Source organism: Telopea speciosissima, chromosome 6 (genome assembly GCF_018873765.1).
Source record: "Telopea speciosissima isolate NSW1024214 ecotype Mountain lineage chromosome 6, Tspe_v1, whole genome shotgun sequence".
Taxonomy (NCBI): Eukaryota; Viridiplantae; Streptophyta; class Magnoliopsida; order Proteales; family Proteaceae; genus Telopea; species Telopea speciosissima.
The window spans coordinates 50,202,930-50,216,876 of NC_057921.1; the positions used below are offsets into that span (position 1 = coordinate 50,202,930).

Consider the following 13,947-nt stretch of genomic DNA (forward strand, 5'->3'; position numbering starts at 1 on the left):
ATTAATATTTATTTATTTAATTATTTATTTTTGTATTTTTATTTGTGGTGGGAAAGGGTGAGGAAAATCAGGAAAAATTACAACAAAATTGTGTTGTGTCTGTGAGTGAGTGAGTGAGAGAGAGAGAGAGAGAGAGAAACGGAACGCATGTATGTGTTGATGGGGATGTATGCATGTATGGGTATGAGAATGAAATCATAATAGAAGGAGAAGATGATGAAGATTATGAAAGTAGCCAGAAAGGAGTAGCGGAAGAATAAGAACAATCTTCTCATTAAGAAAAACAAGAACAAGAGAAGAAAAGGAGAAGAAAGGAAAGAAAGGAGGTCTTTGGTCTTAGTTTGTTCTTCTCTTCAACTCCTTTTGTTGTTGTCTTTGCTTTTATATTTTAATGATTATGTTTGGGAAGTTTGAAGGTTTTCAGCTAGAAATTTCAAATTTTAGGATTCTGAGGTAGGAGAGGGTAGGGGACTAGAGAGGAGGTTGAGATTTCATGTTGTGTGGTGGAAATTTTTGGCTGATTTTTCAGTGTTTAGGTTAGTTGGTGAAGAAGAAGAAGAAGAGAAAGGGAAGAGCAACAACAAACACCAAGTAAAGCAAGAAGAAGAAGAAGCTAATTAAAGGGAAGGAATTATTGTTGAAGATGGCTGCGGCTTCGGCGTCTTTCTTCGGAATCAGAGAAGAAGATCAAAACCAGATGAAACAACAACAACCGCATCAACAATCTTCTACACCCACTTCATCAACTGCTCCAACCACAGCACCTCAGAAGAAGAAGAGGAATCTCCCAGGAACACCAAGCAAGTAGCTGTTATATATCTATCTACATATATATATAGAATTCTCCTTTTCTTTCTTTCAAAATTTTGTTTCTCTTCTTCAAGAATTCTCCATACAAACCCTAATTGTAGAACCTCTTATGGATGGATATGAAATAGGTTTATTAATTAATTTCTTTTTATTTTATTTATTTTTTTTATCTCTGATATTCTCTTGGTTGATATTATCCATCTTGTTTGTTCTTGTTCTAATCACTATTTTTTTTTTTTTTTTTGGTTTTTTTTTTGTTTTTGAGAATAGATCCGGATGCGGAAGTGATAGCACTATCTCCCAAGACTCTAATGGCCACAAACCGATTCATATGTGAGGTATGCAACAAAGGGTTCCAAAGGGAGCAAAACTTACAGCTACACCGAAGAGGACATAACCTACCTTGGAAACTAAGACAGAAGACAACAAAAGAGGTGAAGAGAAAGGTTTATTTGTGTCCTGAGCCCACATGTGTCCACCATGACCCTTCAAGAGCTCTTGGAGACCTTACAGGTATTAAGAAACATTTCTGTAGAAAACATGGAGAGAAGAAATGGAAGTGTGATAAGTGTTCTAAGAGATATGCTGTTCAATCTGATTGGAAAGCTCATTCCAAAACTTGTGGCACTAGAGAATACAGATGTGATTGTGGTACTCTCTTCTCAAGGTAACAACCTCCAATTCTATATCACTAAATTAAACCCATTAATCACAACTTTCATTTCCTTTCATCTGGGCATGCCATGGATGAGATTATGAGAAAGAAAAATAGAGAAAGAGAAATAGAGAGAGAGAGAGAATTGTAGTGTTTTTTTTTAATTTTTATTTTCCACCTCAGTTTCTTCTAGTAAGACCAGTACAATAACAACTACGTGTAAGGAAGTGGCAGAAGGACTGCTCCCACGTGAAAAATCTCTGAAACTGCCATGGTCATGGAGGTTGTTTATTTTCAAGAACACACAAAAACAAAAAACAAAAGAAAGAAAGAAAGGGATTCATCTTTTCTTCTTCCTTGGAACCACCGCCCTTTGTTCTCTCTCTCTTCCTTGGGCTTCCTTTTTTTCGTATTCACGTGCTGCTATGACATGTAACGAAGGCTGTTGTTGTTGGTATCAGGTTTGTTCTCTTGTGGGTTGGCTAGATGTGACCAGCCTCAGTTCTTGCAGGTTACTTTTTTCATGAAAATGTTATAGACCAGTATACTGTTATGTTACAGTCTGAAGATGCTCTCTCTCTCTCTCTCTTTCTCCTTCTCTCTCTTTCATGGATTCTCTCCTCCATGGGAAGAACTCCAATGTTGAAGCTTGGTTCATGCATTACAAGGAAATAAATTCCTATGAGATATGCATTAATTGAACTAAGAAATTCTAAAATTTGAGTTTTTTTATTAGTGAATTTCATGGTTTTAGCAAAATTCTCTCATTGGAAAAGAGACAGTTCCTGGGTTTCACAGTAATTAGAGAATAAGTCCTAGAAATGGATTTTTTTTATTTATTTATGGTCTTTCTTCAATCTTGATAAAGTTCTCTAGCTGCATTTATTCTCTCTCTCTCTCTCTCTCTCTCTCTCTCTCTCTCTCTCTCTTCTCCTCCAATTCAATAATGTCCCTTTATTGTAGGACTGATAGGCAACTTCCTGGAACTCTCATTCATTCTTATTTTGGTACCTTGGATTTAAGATTTTCTTCCAAATTTTTCCATTTTTATAGCTTTTAATTCTTCAATTACTTAAGAAATCAAGCATAATTCTATGTATATAAAATTTAACTTCCTTTGGGAAAGACTAACATTTTTTTTAAAAGTGAATAAAGAACTCCTAAAATTGGATTCTCTTCATGAAGATCTTAGATTTCTACCTAAATTCAAAATTGGTGTCTTGATGAAGACAATTAATTTCTTAGAAAATTCTTTCGTGAAGTAATGTGGGCTGGACTTTTGACTCTTAATTAAATAAAAATAATTAACATAAATTTCTGTTGCCAACTTGTTTTTAGCTTTCTTCTTACTCTAATTTCCTTGTAATTGAAGTAAAGAACAGTCACACACCCCCCTCCCCCCAAAAAAAATGAACTCTTTCCATCTGTTGATGTATAGATTGTTTGCTATCCTAAAAGCTCGAACTGTTAGGGAAGGACAGCGTCAATGTATACATCGATACATCGATACCGTCCATAATTCAAATTGAATACATGGTGATCTAATGCATTTCATTTTCACTTCTTGCAGACGTGATAGTTTCATCACCCACAGGGCCTTCTGTGATGCACTGGCTCAAGAGAGTGTAAGGCTACCCACCGGATTAAACACCATGGGAAGCCATTTATATGGAAGCAACACAATGGGCTTAGGTCTATCTCAAGTGGGTTCTCAGATTTCCTCATTACAAGATCAGAATCACTCATCAAGTGATTTACTTCGACTTGGTGGCGCCGGAGGAACACAATTCGATCACCTCATCTCGCCATCAAATCCATCTTTGTCGTCTTTCCGTCCTCCACAATCAACCCATTCATCATCTCCCTTCTTCCTCACAGGGACTTCCAATCAAGATTTCCATGAAGAACCCCAATCCCACCATGGGTTGTTACAAACTAAGCCCTTTCATGGGCTAATGCAAATTCCTGAACTTCAAAGTAGCACAAACAATTCCTCTTCTGCTGCAGCTGGAGCAGCTAATATCAATAATCCCTTCAACCTCAGCTTCTTTTCCAATAACAGCAACAATAACAACAATGCCAACAATTCTGGGTTACTAATTCCTGAGCAGTTCAATAATGGAAATGAAGGAGGAGAAGGAGCTTCCCTCTTTTCAGGTAACCTAATGGGTGATCATATTGGTACAAGTGTCTCTTCTCTGTACAGAAATTCAGTACAAAATGACACAGTTATACCTCAAATGTCTGCAACTGCATTACTTCAAAAAGCTGCTCAAATGGGTTCAACAACAAGCAGTACTGGCAGTGGTTCTTTACTTAGAAGCTTTGGTAGCTCTTCATCAAGTGGTCCTAAATCTGACAGGTCTCACTTGATTGCTAATTTTAGGGCTAATTTTGGTGGAAGTGGTGGTGAAACCCTAAGATCACAGTTAGAAAATGAAAACCATCTCCAAGACCTAATGAATTCTCTAGCTAATGGTGGCTCCTCCATTTTTGGACATGAACAAGAAACAAGCTTCGGCGGATTCAATCCGAATCGAATGTCATTAGAACAACATCATCATAATACAAATTTTGGTAACATGGATGAACCAAAGTTGCATCAGAATCTCACAGTGAATCTTGGAGGATCTGATAGGTTAACCAGGGATTTCTTAGGTGTTGGAGGAATGGTAAGGAACATTGGAGGAGGTGGGCTTTCACAAAGAGATCAACAACATCATGGTATTGATCATATCAGCTCCTTGGATCCTGAAATGAAATCAGCCACAGGTCGATTCGGAGGCGGAAATTTGCAGTAAAGATAAATTGAGGAGTAAGAAAGAAAGGATTTTAGGTAAGTAACTTAACAAACTTGGTTAATTTGCTTTGGGGAGGAGGAGGAACTGTGAAGTTGTTACTTAAACCTCTTTCTGTGAGTAGCTGTTTTGATTATAGATAGTTAGTCATGCAGTTGTTTTTATTCCTTATCTATCTTTTTTTTTTCTTGTTTCACTCTTTATGTTTTTGGTTTTTCCCTATTTCTCTCTTGTACTGGCTATCGCTAGAAGGGAGAGTCATTGAAATAAAATTAAAAAAAAAAAAAAAGGACCTTTCCTCCATGAACTCATCTTATGTATAATCAAGTGTTGCAGATTTTCTTACACACACTTTTTACCAATTCACAAACCATTACTCTGGGGTTATGTTAGAAAAACAACACCCAGAATGACGATTCTGTAGAAGAAAAGTAAAGAGAAGAAGGAAGGCTACATCCACGATCGAGCGATAGAATGATTCCACTATTTTTGAGAAGCAAATACAAACGCTCACTCTCACATTTCTCAAAGAGATAACTACATTATATAGGAAAACCCTAACCCAGAAAGTACAAAACTACCCTTAGAGACCCACTCGATCTTGTTCAGACCTGAATCAACATATGTCGAAATACATATCAAATTGAAGATCTCAACGAAACAGCCAGTTGGAGAATCACGTCAGCACTTTCTGAACTGAGATCAGGCTTCACCAATAACAGGTTACATATGTGGGTAGGTATTCAATTATCAATTCAAATCCAGGTCAGGTCCAGCCGAGTCTACATGGATTTGAATGGTTGATATGAACCTAAATAGATTGGGTCAGGTCAATGATTGTCAAACAAGAGAGAGAGAGAGAGAGACAGAGAAAAGTTGTGAAGAAATAGTGAGTTTTCACGTGAGATAATAATGTGTAGGTGTGTGAGGGTGCACAAAAGCTGGCTTCTTCCTAGCTTGGGGTGTGGGGTGTGTTAGGGAGGAAGAGAAGAACTGTGAAGGTTGTTAAGTAGGTATGTTTTTTAGTGTCTAAGTATTATGGATGAGTTTGTGGTGTTGTGTGTGTTTGGTGCATGTACGTTTGTTGGTGGTAAAGGACGACGTGAAGGATGGGTTACATTACATTACATGAGTGTTTAAGAGAGAGAAAGAATAAAAGAGTGAATGAATGAATGAATAATGTAGTAAGAATTATTTAGATTTGGTCGAGTCTTCTTGTCTCCCATGGCGTGTTTATTGGTTCTTGTACACCATGAAGTTCTTCTTTGTTTTATATATATATATATATATATTTTTTTGACACAGACGTTACAACTTACAATCACACACATACACACACACAGAGAGAGAGATTCTTTCACGTTCAAAAATGGAAATGAAAAAAGAAAGAAAGAAAACTTGGATGGTTTCTCGAGTTTGCACCAACAAAAAAAATAGTCCTACCTACCTGCTACCTATTATACTGAAGAAAATAGAAATTCTGAATTTGAATTTCATGGCTTCAGTTGACCTCTCATTCTCTCTCTCTCTCTCTCTCTCTCTCTCTCTCTCTCTCTCTCTCTCTCTCTCTCTCTCTCTCTCTCTCTCTCTCTCTCTCTCTCTCTCTTTGATTCCTCTTTTTTTTTTTTTTTTTTTTTTTTTGGTAATGTGAAAACCCATGACTAAAGATTACAAAACTCCAAGATCCATGGATCGAAAATAGATCAGATAAGGCCTTCCTTGCCCGAGATTGACTCTTCAGTTCACACTTCTGATTTTAACTAATTTTCCTTCCTTGACTTGTATTTCTTCTTTCATAATCATTTCTACATTGAACAGATATCATTATAGACATAGAAACTGTCCCTTCATTCTATAATAAACAGAAAAAGAATAATTAGAAATAATTAATAATCTAAAGTGTAAAATAAGTTATAATTTTGGATTGAGGAATCCAGAATCTAGGTCCCGAGAGTAGAGACAACCATAACAGTTTATCGATCTCCCATGGTATAACACTCTCTATTTAAACAAATCCCAAAGGAATATTGAAGAAGAAACTATATACTGTTTAGAGAGAAAAATAAATAAATAAATATAGGAGGTGTATGACAAAGTTAGACAAATTTAATGATGGAGAGAATATATATAAATGCAAAGACAGCAAAGGGTTTGTTTTTAGCTTTGTCATGATGGGTTTGGCTTATTCATGTTTGTTACTGCAAAGAGTGGTTGTTGCATGGGGACCAGAGGTACATGTGTACCTCTGGAGCTTGTTTTCACCCATGCATAAATAAGAAAACTGATGTAATGCTTTTGAGGAAAGGATTGAGGATCTTTCCCATTCCAAGAGTAGTGGAAAGTTGTAATAATTTTGAATCTGTGACAATAATTTTTTTTTTACTTTTTTGGGGTGGTAAAATACTTGATAATTTGAGATATGTTAATGTTACTGAGAAAACAAAATGAGATATATCTATATCTTAAATGGGCTTAGCCCCTTCTCATCCTTCCCCACTGCCCCAGCAGTCCACATCCACCCAACTGCTCGGGCAAGGCACTTGGGCAGGGCACTTGGACAGGGGTAAGGTGGTCATTGCACGTGCGATTGTGTTTGTGCTGCTCAGGCCGTTAGGGCAGCTATGCCGTAGAGAATCTGAATTGCTTTCTTTCCTTTCTTTTGCCTTTGTTAACAACTCCTCTTTTTTGGATGCAGTAGAAAGTATGGGACTAGATGTCATTCTAGAGCTAACAAACCCTTGAATCTACGAGGTTAAGAAACCCTAACTCCAATGGAAAAGAATAGCAAATAAAACGAATTTGGTTCATAAACTTTGAAATGTCTTTATAAAGTCCCAAACGACCATTATATAAGAAGGTCAAATTACAATGAAGAAGGAAAATAAAATAAAATAGGAAACTAATAACACTAAATGGCGCACAAAACTTCGGAGGCCTAGTACATCCCTTAAACGTGTGAATTTGCCCCTCCCCCAACGAGTCATGGTCCTATGATTCATCATTTGGACCGTCGAAGTGTCGTGGAGCACTCTGCCAAGGTGGATTCCATTTTGACGGCTGTGAGCAGTTCGTATGTGAACGTGAGCTGGACTCTGCAACTTGGCCTTGTAAAGGCGAGACCAAAGCTAAATGCTTTACAATTACAATTTACATAAGATTTTAATACCAAAAGGTTTGTGAAACATGCAGATCGATACAACTTGGGCTCGAAAAACCTAAGCCTGCCCAACTTTTTCCAGGCTTGGGCTGGGATATTTAGCCCATGGACCATGTTGGAGTTGTGAAATCCTGCTTATAGTTGGGCCAGGTTGGGTTAGGTTGAGGCCTATGCTTGGGATGAAGCTCAATTAACATGTAAGTATAATGAGGTTTTGTATTTATAATACTACTAACAAGCCATCGAATTCCAATGGCGCCACCGTAGCGCCTAGGCTTCTTCATTTCCATATTAAATACTTATGTAGTGAAGCTTTTCAAGCAGGACTTGGGCCAAATCGAGCCTAGGGGTGGTACACCACCACCCTTCTCAAAGAAATATATAGAATCTATTTTCAGAAATTGAATTATAAAATAGACTTTTTTATCTTTGAAATATTTCATATTGATACAACAAAAAAATTTCAGTTTCTTGATTAAAAATCTATTTGTTGACTATTTCATGAAATCAATCCAAAATTGAAATAGAAATCATACCAAATTTGGCCTTAATATCGGATTCCCCACCCGATTTAGGTTGGGATGTCTCCCTCAGCCACTATAAACCTAGCCTAGCACCCTCGAGTTGCACTTCTAGCAAAGCATTCGTAGGGGAGCAACACTAATTATTTTGGACTAAGTTTGTGTCACCAAATAGTGAATGGATTCTCACCATCCTTGGGTTGACACACCCCTCCTATGTTTTCATATTTTGCCTCAAAATACCCTCCGATTCCCCAAATAGGTTTTTTCACGATATGTTTCTTTCTTTTTTAAAAAAAAATCTAAAATTCATACATTCCATTGAATTCCAGTAATATTCTTGTCTTTCACAATAGTATACAATTTGGTCTCATACCCCTGCTTTCAGGACTTAGCTTCTCTAAGAAAGCAAGGGTAAGGCTGCATACATTATGACCCTCCCTAAATCCCGCAGTAACAGGAGCCTCGTGCATTGGATACGCTTTTTATTTTCTTGATAAATCCTAAAGATATTTACAGTAACATTATTTTTGTTTGAATTTTACATTAAAACAAATGGAACCATGAGAGTCAAGGTCTTATACGACTAAGGCGAAAACATATAGTTGATTAAAATGGATATGGCAAAAAAGTGATGTTTGTCAAAGACTTGAACTATATTTCTGATCAAGTGGCAGGTATATGTTTTTACTATAAAGAATTCTCCTTTTGTATAATCCTAGCTAGGAACCTTGCTAAGTATGAACAACTTAAGAATTCTGTATGTGTTTTAAAATTATAATTTTATAATCTATCTTTTTTATCATAAAAAAAAGAAGTGATGTTTGATAAGGACAGGTTTAAAACGGATCCGAATTTCAATGGGAAGATCAAATGCTTAAAAAAAAAAAAGAGGCAAAAAATAGGGCAATGTATGCTCATAATTTAAAGGGTTTTTATAATTATCACCCTAAAATCTTTCATGTTTATTATTACCCTTTCAAAAACTTTGAAACAGCTGTTGCCCTCCCCTGTTGCATATTAATAACTAACTGGCCCCTCCGTTACAGGTCGTGACAATGTGTCGTTGTAAAAGATTTTTTAAGACCAAAATGCCCTTTTTGGGTGGTAATTATAAAAAACTCCCACCCCATCACCGTCCCTTCTCCTCCTCCTCCTTCTTCTTCTCCTTCTTCTTCTTCCTCCTCTGCAACCCCCCAAAGATGGATCTTGAAGCACTTTCTTATCAAATCTTAAAAGTTCTTATTATCTGTTGCGAGCTAGGTGCATGAAATGCATATTGGAAATTGATTTGAAGAGATTAAAGCTATCAATCACTGATGCTCAATTGTTGATAGAGAGACCTTATCGATTGGCTCTGAGTTTTAGTCATCGAAAAAACCAACAAATTAAAAGAAAACTCACTCTAATTTTCATTTTAAATTGTTTGGGTTGGGAGAAAAATCTAACAAAAATATCTCGGAAAGAAGAAAATGAAGGTCCAAATTGACTTTGATCTTCTGAAGTTAATTTAGGTCGAAATCAAAGCCTAGTTCGGAAACCTGAAATGGCGTTGACTTGAGACATCCATAGTTTACCCATAGCAACCACCACTCTATCGTTCTTCCTCCTAAACTCTACTGTCGTCAAAGAGAGCTTTCCTCTGTGTGCTACCATCTTAGCTTCAATCTCCACTTCTTCCTGAAGTTATAAATGATTTATTCAAGTTTTTAAACAATCCAGGTGGGAAAAGGAGGGGAAAAAAAACAAAAACAAACAAGAGCATTTGGGAATTGAAACGGAAGACGAAACCTCGATCTTAACCATTGTGAAGTAAGAAATGTTGAGATTAATAGATACTTTGAAGTCGCCTATGTAAATCGATATAGCTATCGCCCCAACTCCATCGATTAGAGAAGCTATTGCTCCCACTTGACAATTCCCTGTCTATCCTGCAAATCAATCAAATTACAATGAATTTGTATCTACCCATCTGGGTCTGACAAAAAATAAATAAATAAGGCTGCCCATATAAGTAAATAACAGAGGTCAGAGCTACAAAAGAAAGAGAAAAGAATTGAAGGAAGGTAGGATACAGAGGAAGAGAAGAAGACGATAAGAGAAAATTAGGGAAAAAAAAAAAAGGGTGAGATGATATCTGAGAGAGTTACAGCTAATTCTTTGTGGAGGATGTAATTGAAGAGCATGGAATCCCTTTGGGCCTGTGTAAAGATTCCTTCTGCGGTTGGGGTTGCAGAGGAGGAAGAGGAGAAGAAGGAGAAGGGACGGTAATGGGGTGGGAGTTTTTTACAATTACCACCCCAAAAAGAGCATTTTGGTCTTAAAAAAATCTGTGACAGCGGCACATTTTCACGACTAATCCTCTCCGTTACGGGTCTGTAACGGTAGGGACCAGTTAATTATTAATATGCAACTGGGCAAGTTAACAGTTATTTCAAAGTTTTTAGAAGGATAATAATAAATATGAAAGATTTTGGGATGGTAATTGTAAAAAACCCTAATTTAAAAACTCATTAACTAAATGCTTGTTCTAACTATAGACACTCTTTTGTCACCTTGAGGATATTTATCGATGATGAAATGGATATTCTGGTATAAGGGGAATAACTCACCTTTTTATTATTCTAAAACTAATAAAACTGTCTTAAAAAATATCCAAATTAATTCATGAATTAGGTATATTTCATCATAAAATATCCATTATTTGAAGATGGTGCAAAAATGACTTGAATTGGTCATTATTTTATGTGTTTTTTTCGTTATGTAGGTTTCACATTTAAAATGATTTTTCAACTAATTTTTTTGATCAAGTCAATACCCAAATTCTATACCATAGGATAATACTCAGAATAAGCTTCACAACAACACTTGGGTTCATGAAATTAGACTCACGTATTGAATGATATCAATTTTTTCAAAATAATTCAAAAACAAAAATAATAAAATATATATAAAAAAAAAGCATTGATGTGTTGACATGGCGTTGGAGCCAATGTCACTAAATCAGAATTGTAAACACGGGTCAACCCACGAGTTAATATGTGTCGATGGGAGTGCCGGTCGGCGGGCCCACGGAGCACTTAAAAGCACGTGGTTATTGATTTTTTTTATTATTTTAAAAGATGTTTAAATATTATTTAACATTTTAAAAACTCAAAAATTATGAAAAACTAGGAAATTTTTCTTTAAGTAGATGAAACCCCCTCCCCCCTTCATTCGGGTAGGCCTTGGGAGCCTAAAGAACCTCTACTACAAGTCTACAACCAATAAAATTACCATAGTGCACCTTAATCCTTGAAATTTAAAAAAAAAAAAAAAAAACCCAAATAATTATAAAAATAAAAAAAATTGAAAATCCAAAAAAATCTCAGAAAAGCTTTATAAAGTTTAGAAATATCTCAAGTATTCTGGAATGTCCAAATAGTGTTGGAAACCCTTAGTTTTGCACTCCAACTTGCAAGCTACACATCTGAGCTCAAGAACAGTGTCTTGAAAGGTTTTTTTAGGGATTTTAAAGTTAGGTAAGTCTACTCTCTGTTGCATCTTATTTTGTTCAATTTGGTTTAGTATTGAAGAATAATTGCCAAGTGATCATCCAAGGGTTGTTTCTGCCCTAATTATAAGATAAGGGTTTTTCACAAATTTTCAAATTGATTTTAATATGGTATGATCATTTCTCGAGATATCTAAATAGTTTTCCATTCCGAGCTCGATCCAACTGGCATTATCATACTATATTATATTATATCAAGATTCATATAATTTTCTAGGCTTTTTCCAAGTAATGTTTGCATGTTTAGACCAATAGGGGCATTTTAGTCATTCTACCTTATAAACTGTATCTAATTTCTAACAATTACTTTGATTTCGTTTTCATGGTTTTAGGATAGAATCATGCATTTCAGTGGGTTTATGCATTTAGACAATTTTTCATGCACTCATGCAGGGGTGTCAATCGATCGGGTCCGGTCGGTCTCGGTCAGGCCTAGCCGGGCCTCACCAATTTTACAGGGTGCACCGTGTCCGACCATTTAGGCATTCGGGCTTGCCTTGAGCGGGCATGGTACGGTTTCATTTCGGTCGATCGGTATTCGGTCTTTAATCGGGGTAGCCTTATTCGGACTAAACGGGCCTAAACCGAGCTCAAAATCGACTAATGAGCCGTTTAACTCTAAACGGTCTCTAAACGGTGTGGGTTTACTAATTGACATGCAATCAGAATTTTAAGTTCAAACCATCACACCGTTGGGCAGTCACGGTACACCTCAACTCAAATTCAAATAAAGTTTATCCCAACTAAAAAAGTAGCACAACACCGAATAGAATCACATCTAACAAAGTAAGTAGAGGGGAAAAAAATAGCAGTACAACACCGAATATAAGGCATATTTAGCAAAGTAAGTAGAGGGAAAAAAATTTGCAGCACAACACCGAATAAAAGCACATCTAACAAAGTAAGATCTAAAAACTAAAAATTAAACCTCATTTCACCTACGTTAGTGTATCTAATCAATAAATGTCAAAGACCATCAAAGAAACAAACAAAAACAGGAAATTTGGAGGGAAGGGGAGGGGAAGTTTATAAGTTAAAGGGTCGGGTTGGGTCGGGCTGTAACTGATCGGTCTAGGTCGGGCATAGAATCGATCGGTCCGATTGGGCGCCCGACGGGTTAGGACTCCACATCGGGACCGCCCATTTAGTAATCAGGTTGGGTCGGGCCGGGCTTTAACCGGGCAGGCTCGATCGAGGTTGTAGGGCCGAGCTTGGAATTGACACCCCTACACTCCTAGCATATAATAAGTTTATATAAGTTTATAGGAGGGATTGCTACAATGCCGGAGTGCAATTTCCCACCAATGTGCCAATGACGTGTGAGAAATTGAATCGTCCGATAGGGGGTTTTAATGAGAGAGAGAGAGAGAGAGACTTAGTCATGTCTCTCGAGTCTCCCATTCTTTTAAAAGGAGTACCAGTTCCCTTTCTTACGAAATGAGCAGCCACTTTTTATTTTTATAATGGCGACTCAATAATAATAATAATCATATCAAGACTCAGAGACCGGGTCCGTATGGCGTTTGATGTCATTAGATTTTGTCCCCTTTCTTTCGAATTGAGTGTGGCTCCTACGTGCATCGGGCCAATGTAAATGCACATGGAAGCATCAACACGATGGGCATTTCTATCTTTCATGCGGGTGGGGGCGATGTCTGAGTGTAGGCACCATGCTCCCCCACATAAACCATTTTTTCATATGGGAAAAGGATCTCTACTTGGTAGTGTTTCCTATGCCCTCTCACAGGGCACTGTGAGATGACGCCTCTGCCCCCTGGATAGATATGTATACCCAGGCGTGCTCCCCCACTGACCCAGACACTTGTGTAGAGACCATGCGACCAATTAGAGGTCTCTTGCCCTTTCCATATATATATGGAAAAGGCTCTCTAAACCAAAGGCATACACTATGCCTTCTCATATAATAATATTTTAAAAGTAAAAGAAATAATGTTTAAGAAAATAAAAATGAGAAAGTGTAGAGTGCCCGACTTGCTGAGAGAATCTTTTCCCATATATATAAATGGAAAGTAGTGTTTTATCTAGGAGTGTACCTATGCCAGCACTCCCACTTGTCTATCTCTCTTCTCAAAACAAGGGGGTAGATGTATCTTTTCATATGGGGAAGAGAGAGATAGACTCATAGGAGTGCTGGTGAGGGCCACTGTCCTGACAGAGTTCTTTTTATATATATATATATATATAGAGAGAGAGAGAGAGAGAGAGAGTCTGAGGCAATGTTCTTTGCCCAGAAACGCGCAGGGGTACAGGCATGCCATGGGGCGGTCATTTCATCATTCAGGGGGGTGAGGGCCGTGAGGCGATCATTTTGCCCTCCCCCGCGTGTCCCAGGAAGAGAACATTATCCCGTATAATCTTCCAAATTTTCTTTTCTATTATTCTCATTTCGTGATAAACAAACAAAGTCTTAAGCAACCAAACGCAGCGACTCC

General features: G+C 37.2%; 1 protein-coding gene across 1 annotated transcript; it reads left to right on the forward strand.

Annotated features, from left to right (window-relative positions):
• Positions 1–604: 604 nt before the first annotated feature.
• LOC122663692 (protein indeterminate-domain 4, chloroplastic-like) lies at positions 605–4,356 on the forward strand. Its single transcript, XM_043859320.1, has 3 exons — positions 605–800; positions 1,081–1,477; positions 3,036–4,356. Exons 1-3 carry the CDS (start codon positions 644–646, stop codon positions 4,264–4,266), a joined length of 1,785 nt encoding a protein of 594 aa, XP_043715255.1. The 5' UTR covers positions 605–643; the 3' UTR covers positions 4,267–4,356.
• Positions 4,357–13,947: the final 9,591 nt, after the last annotated feature.

Bases quoted from the DNA above. Each gene is read 5' to 3' on its own strand.
- LOC122663692 (XM_043859320.1), top strand. From the start codon at position 644: ATGGCTGCGGCTTCGGCGTCTTTCTTCGGAATCAGAGAAGAAGATCAA. The intron at 801-1,080 runs GCAAGTAGCTGT...TTTTGAGAATAG, and splicing joins GAATCTCCCAGGAACACCAA to ATCCGGATGCGGAAGTGATA. The intron at 1,478-3,035 runs GTAACAACCTCC...CACTTCTTGCAG, and splicing joins TGTGGTACTCTCTTCTCAAG to ACGTGATAGTTTCATCACCC.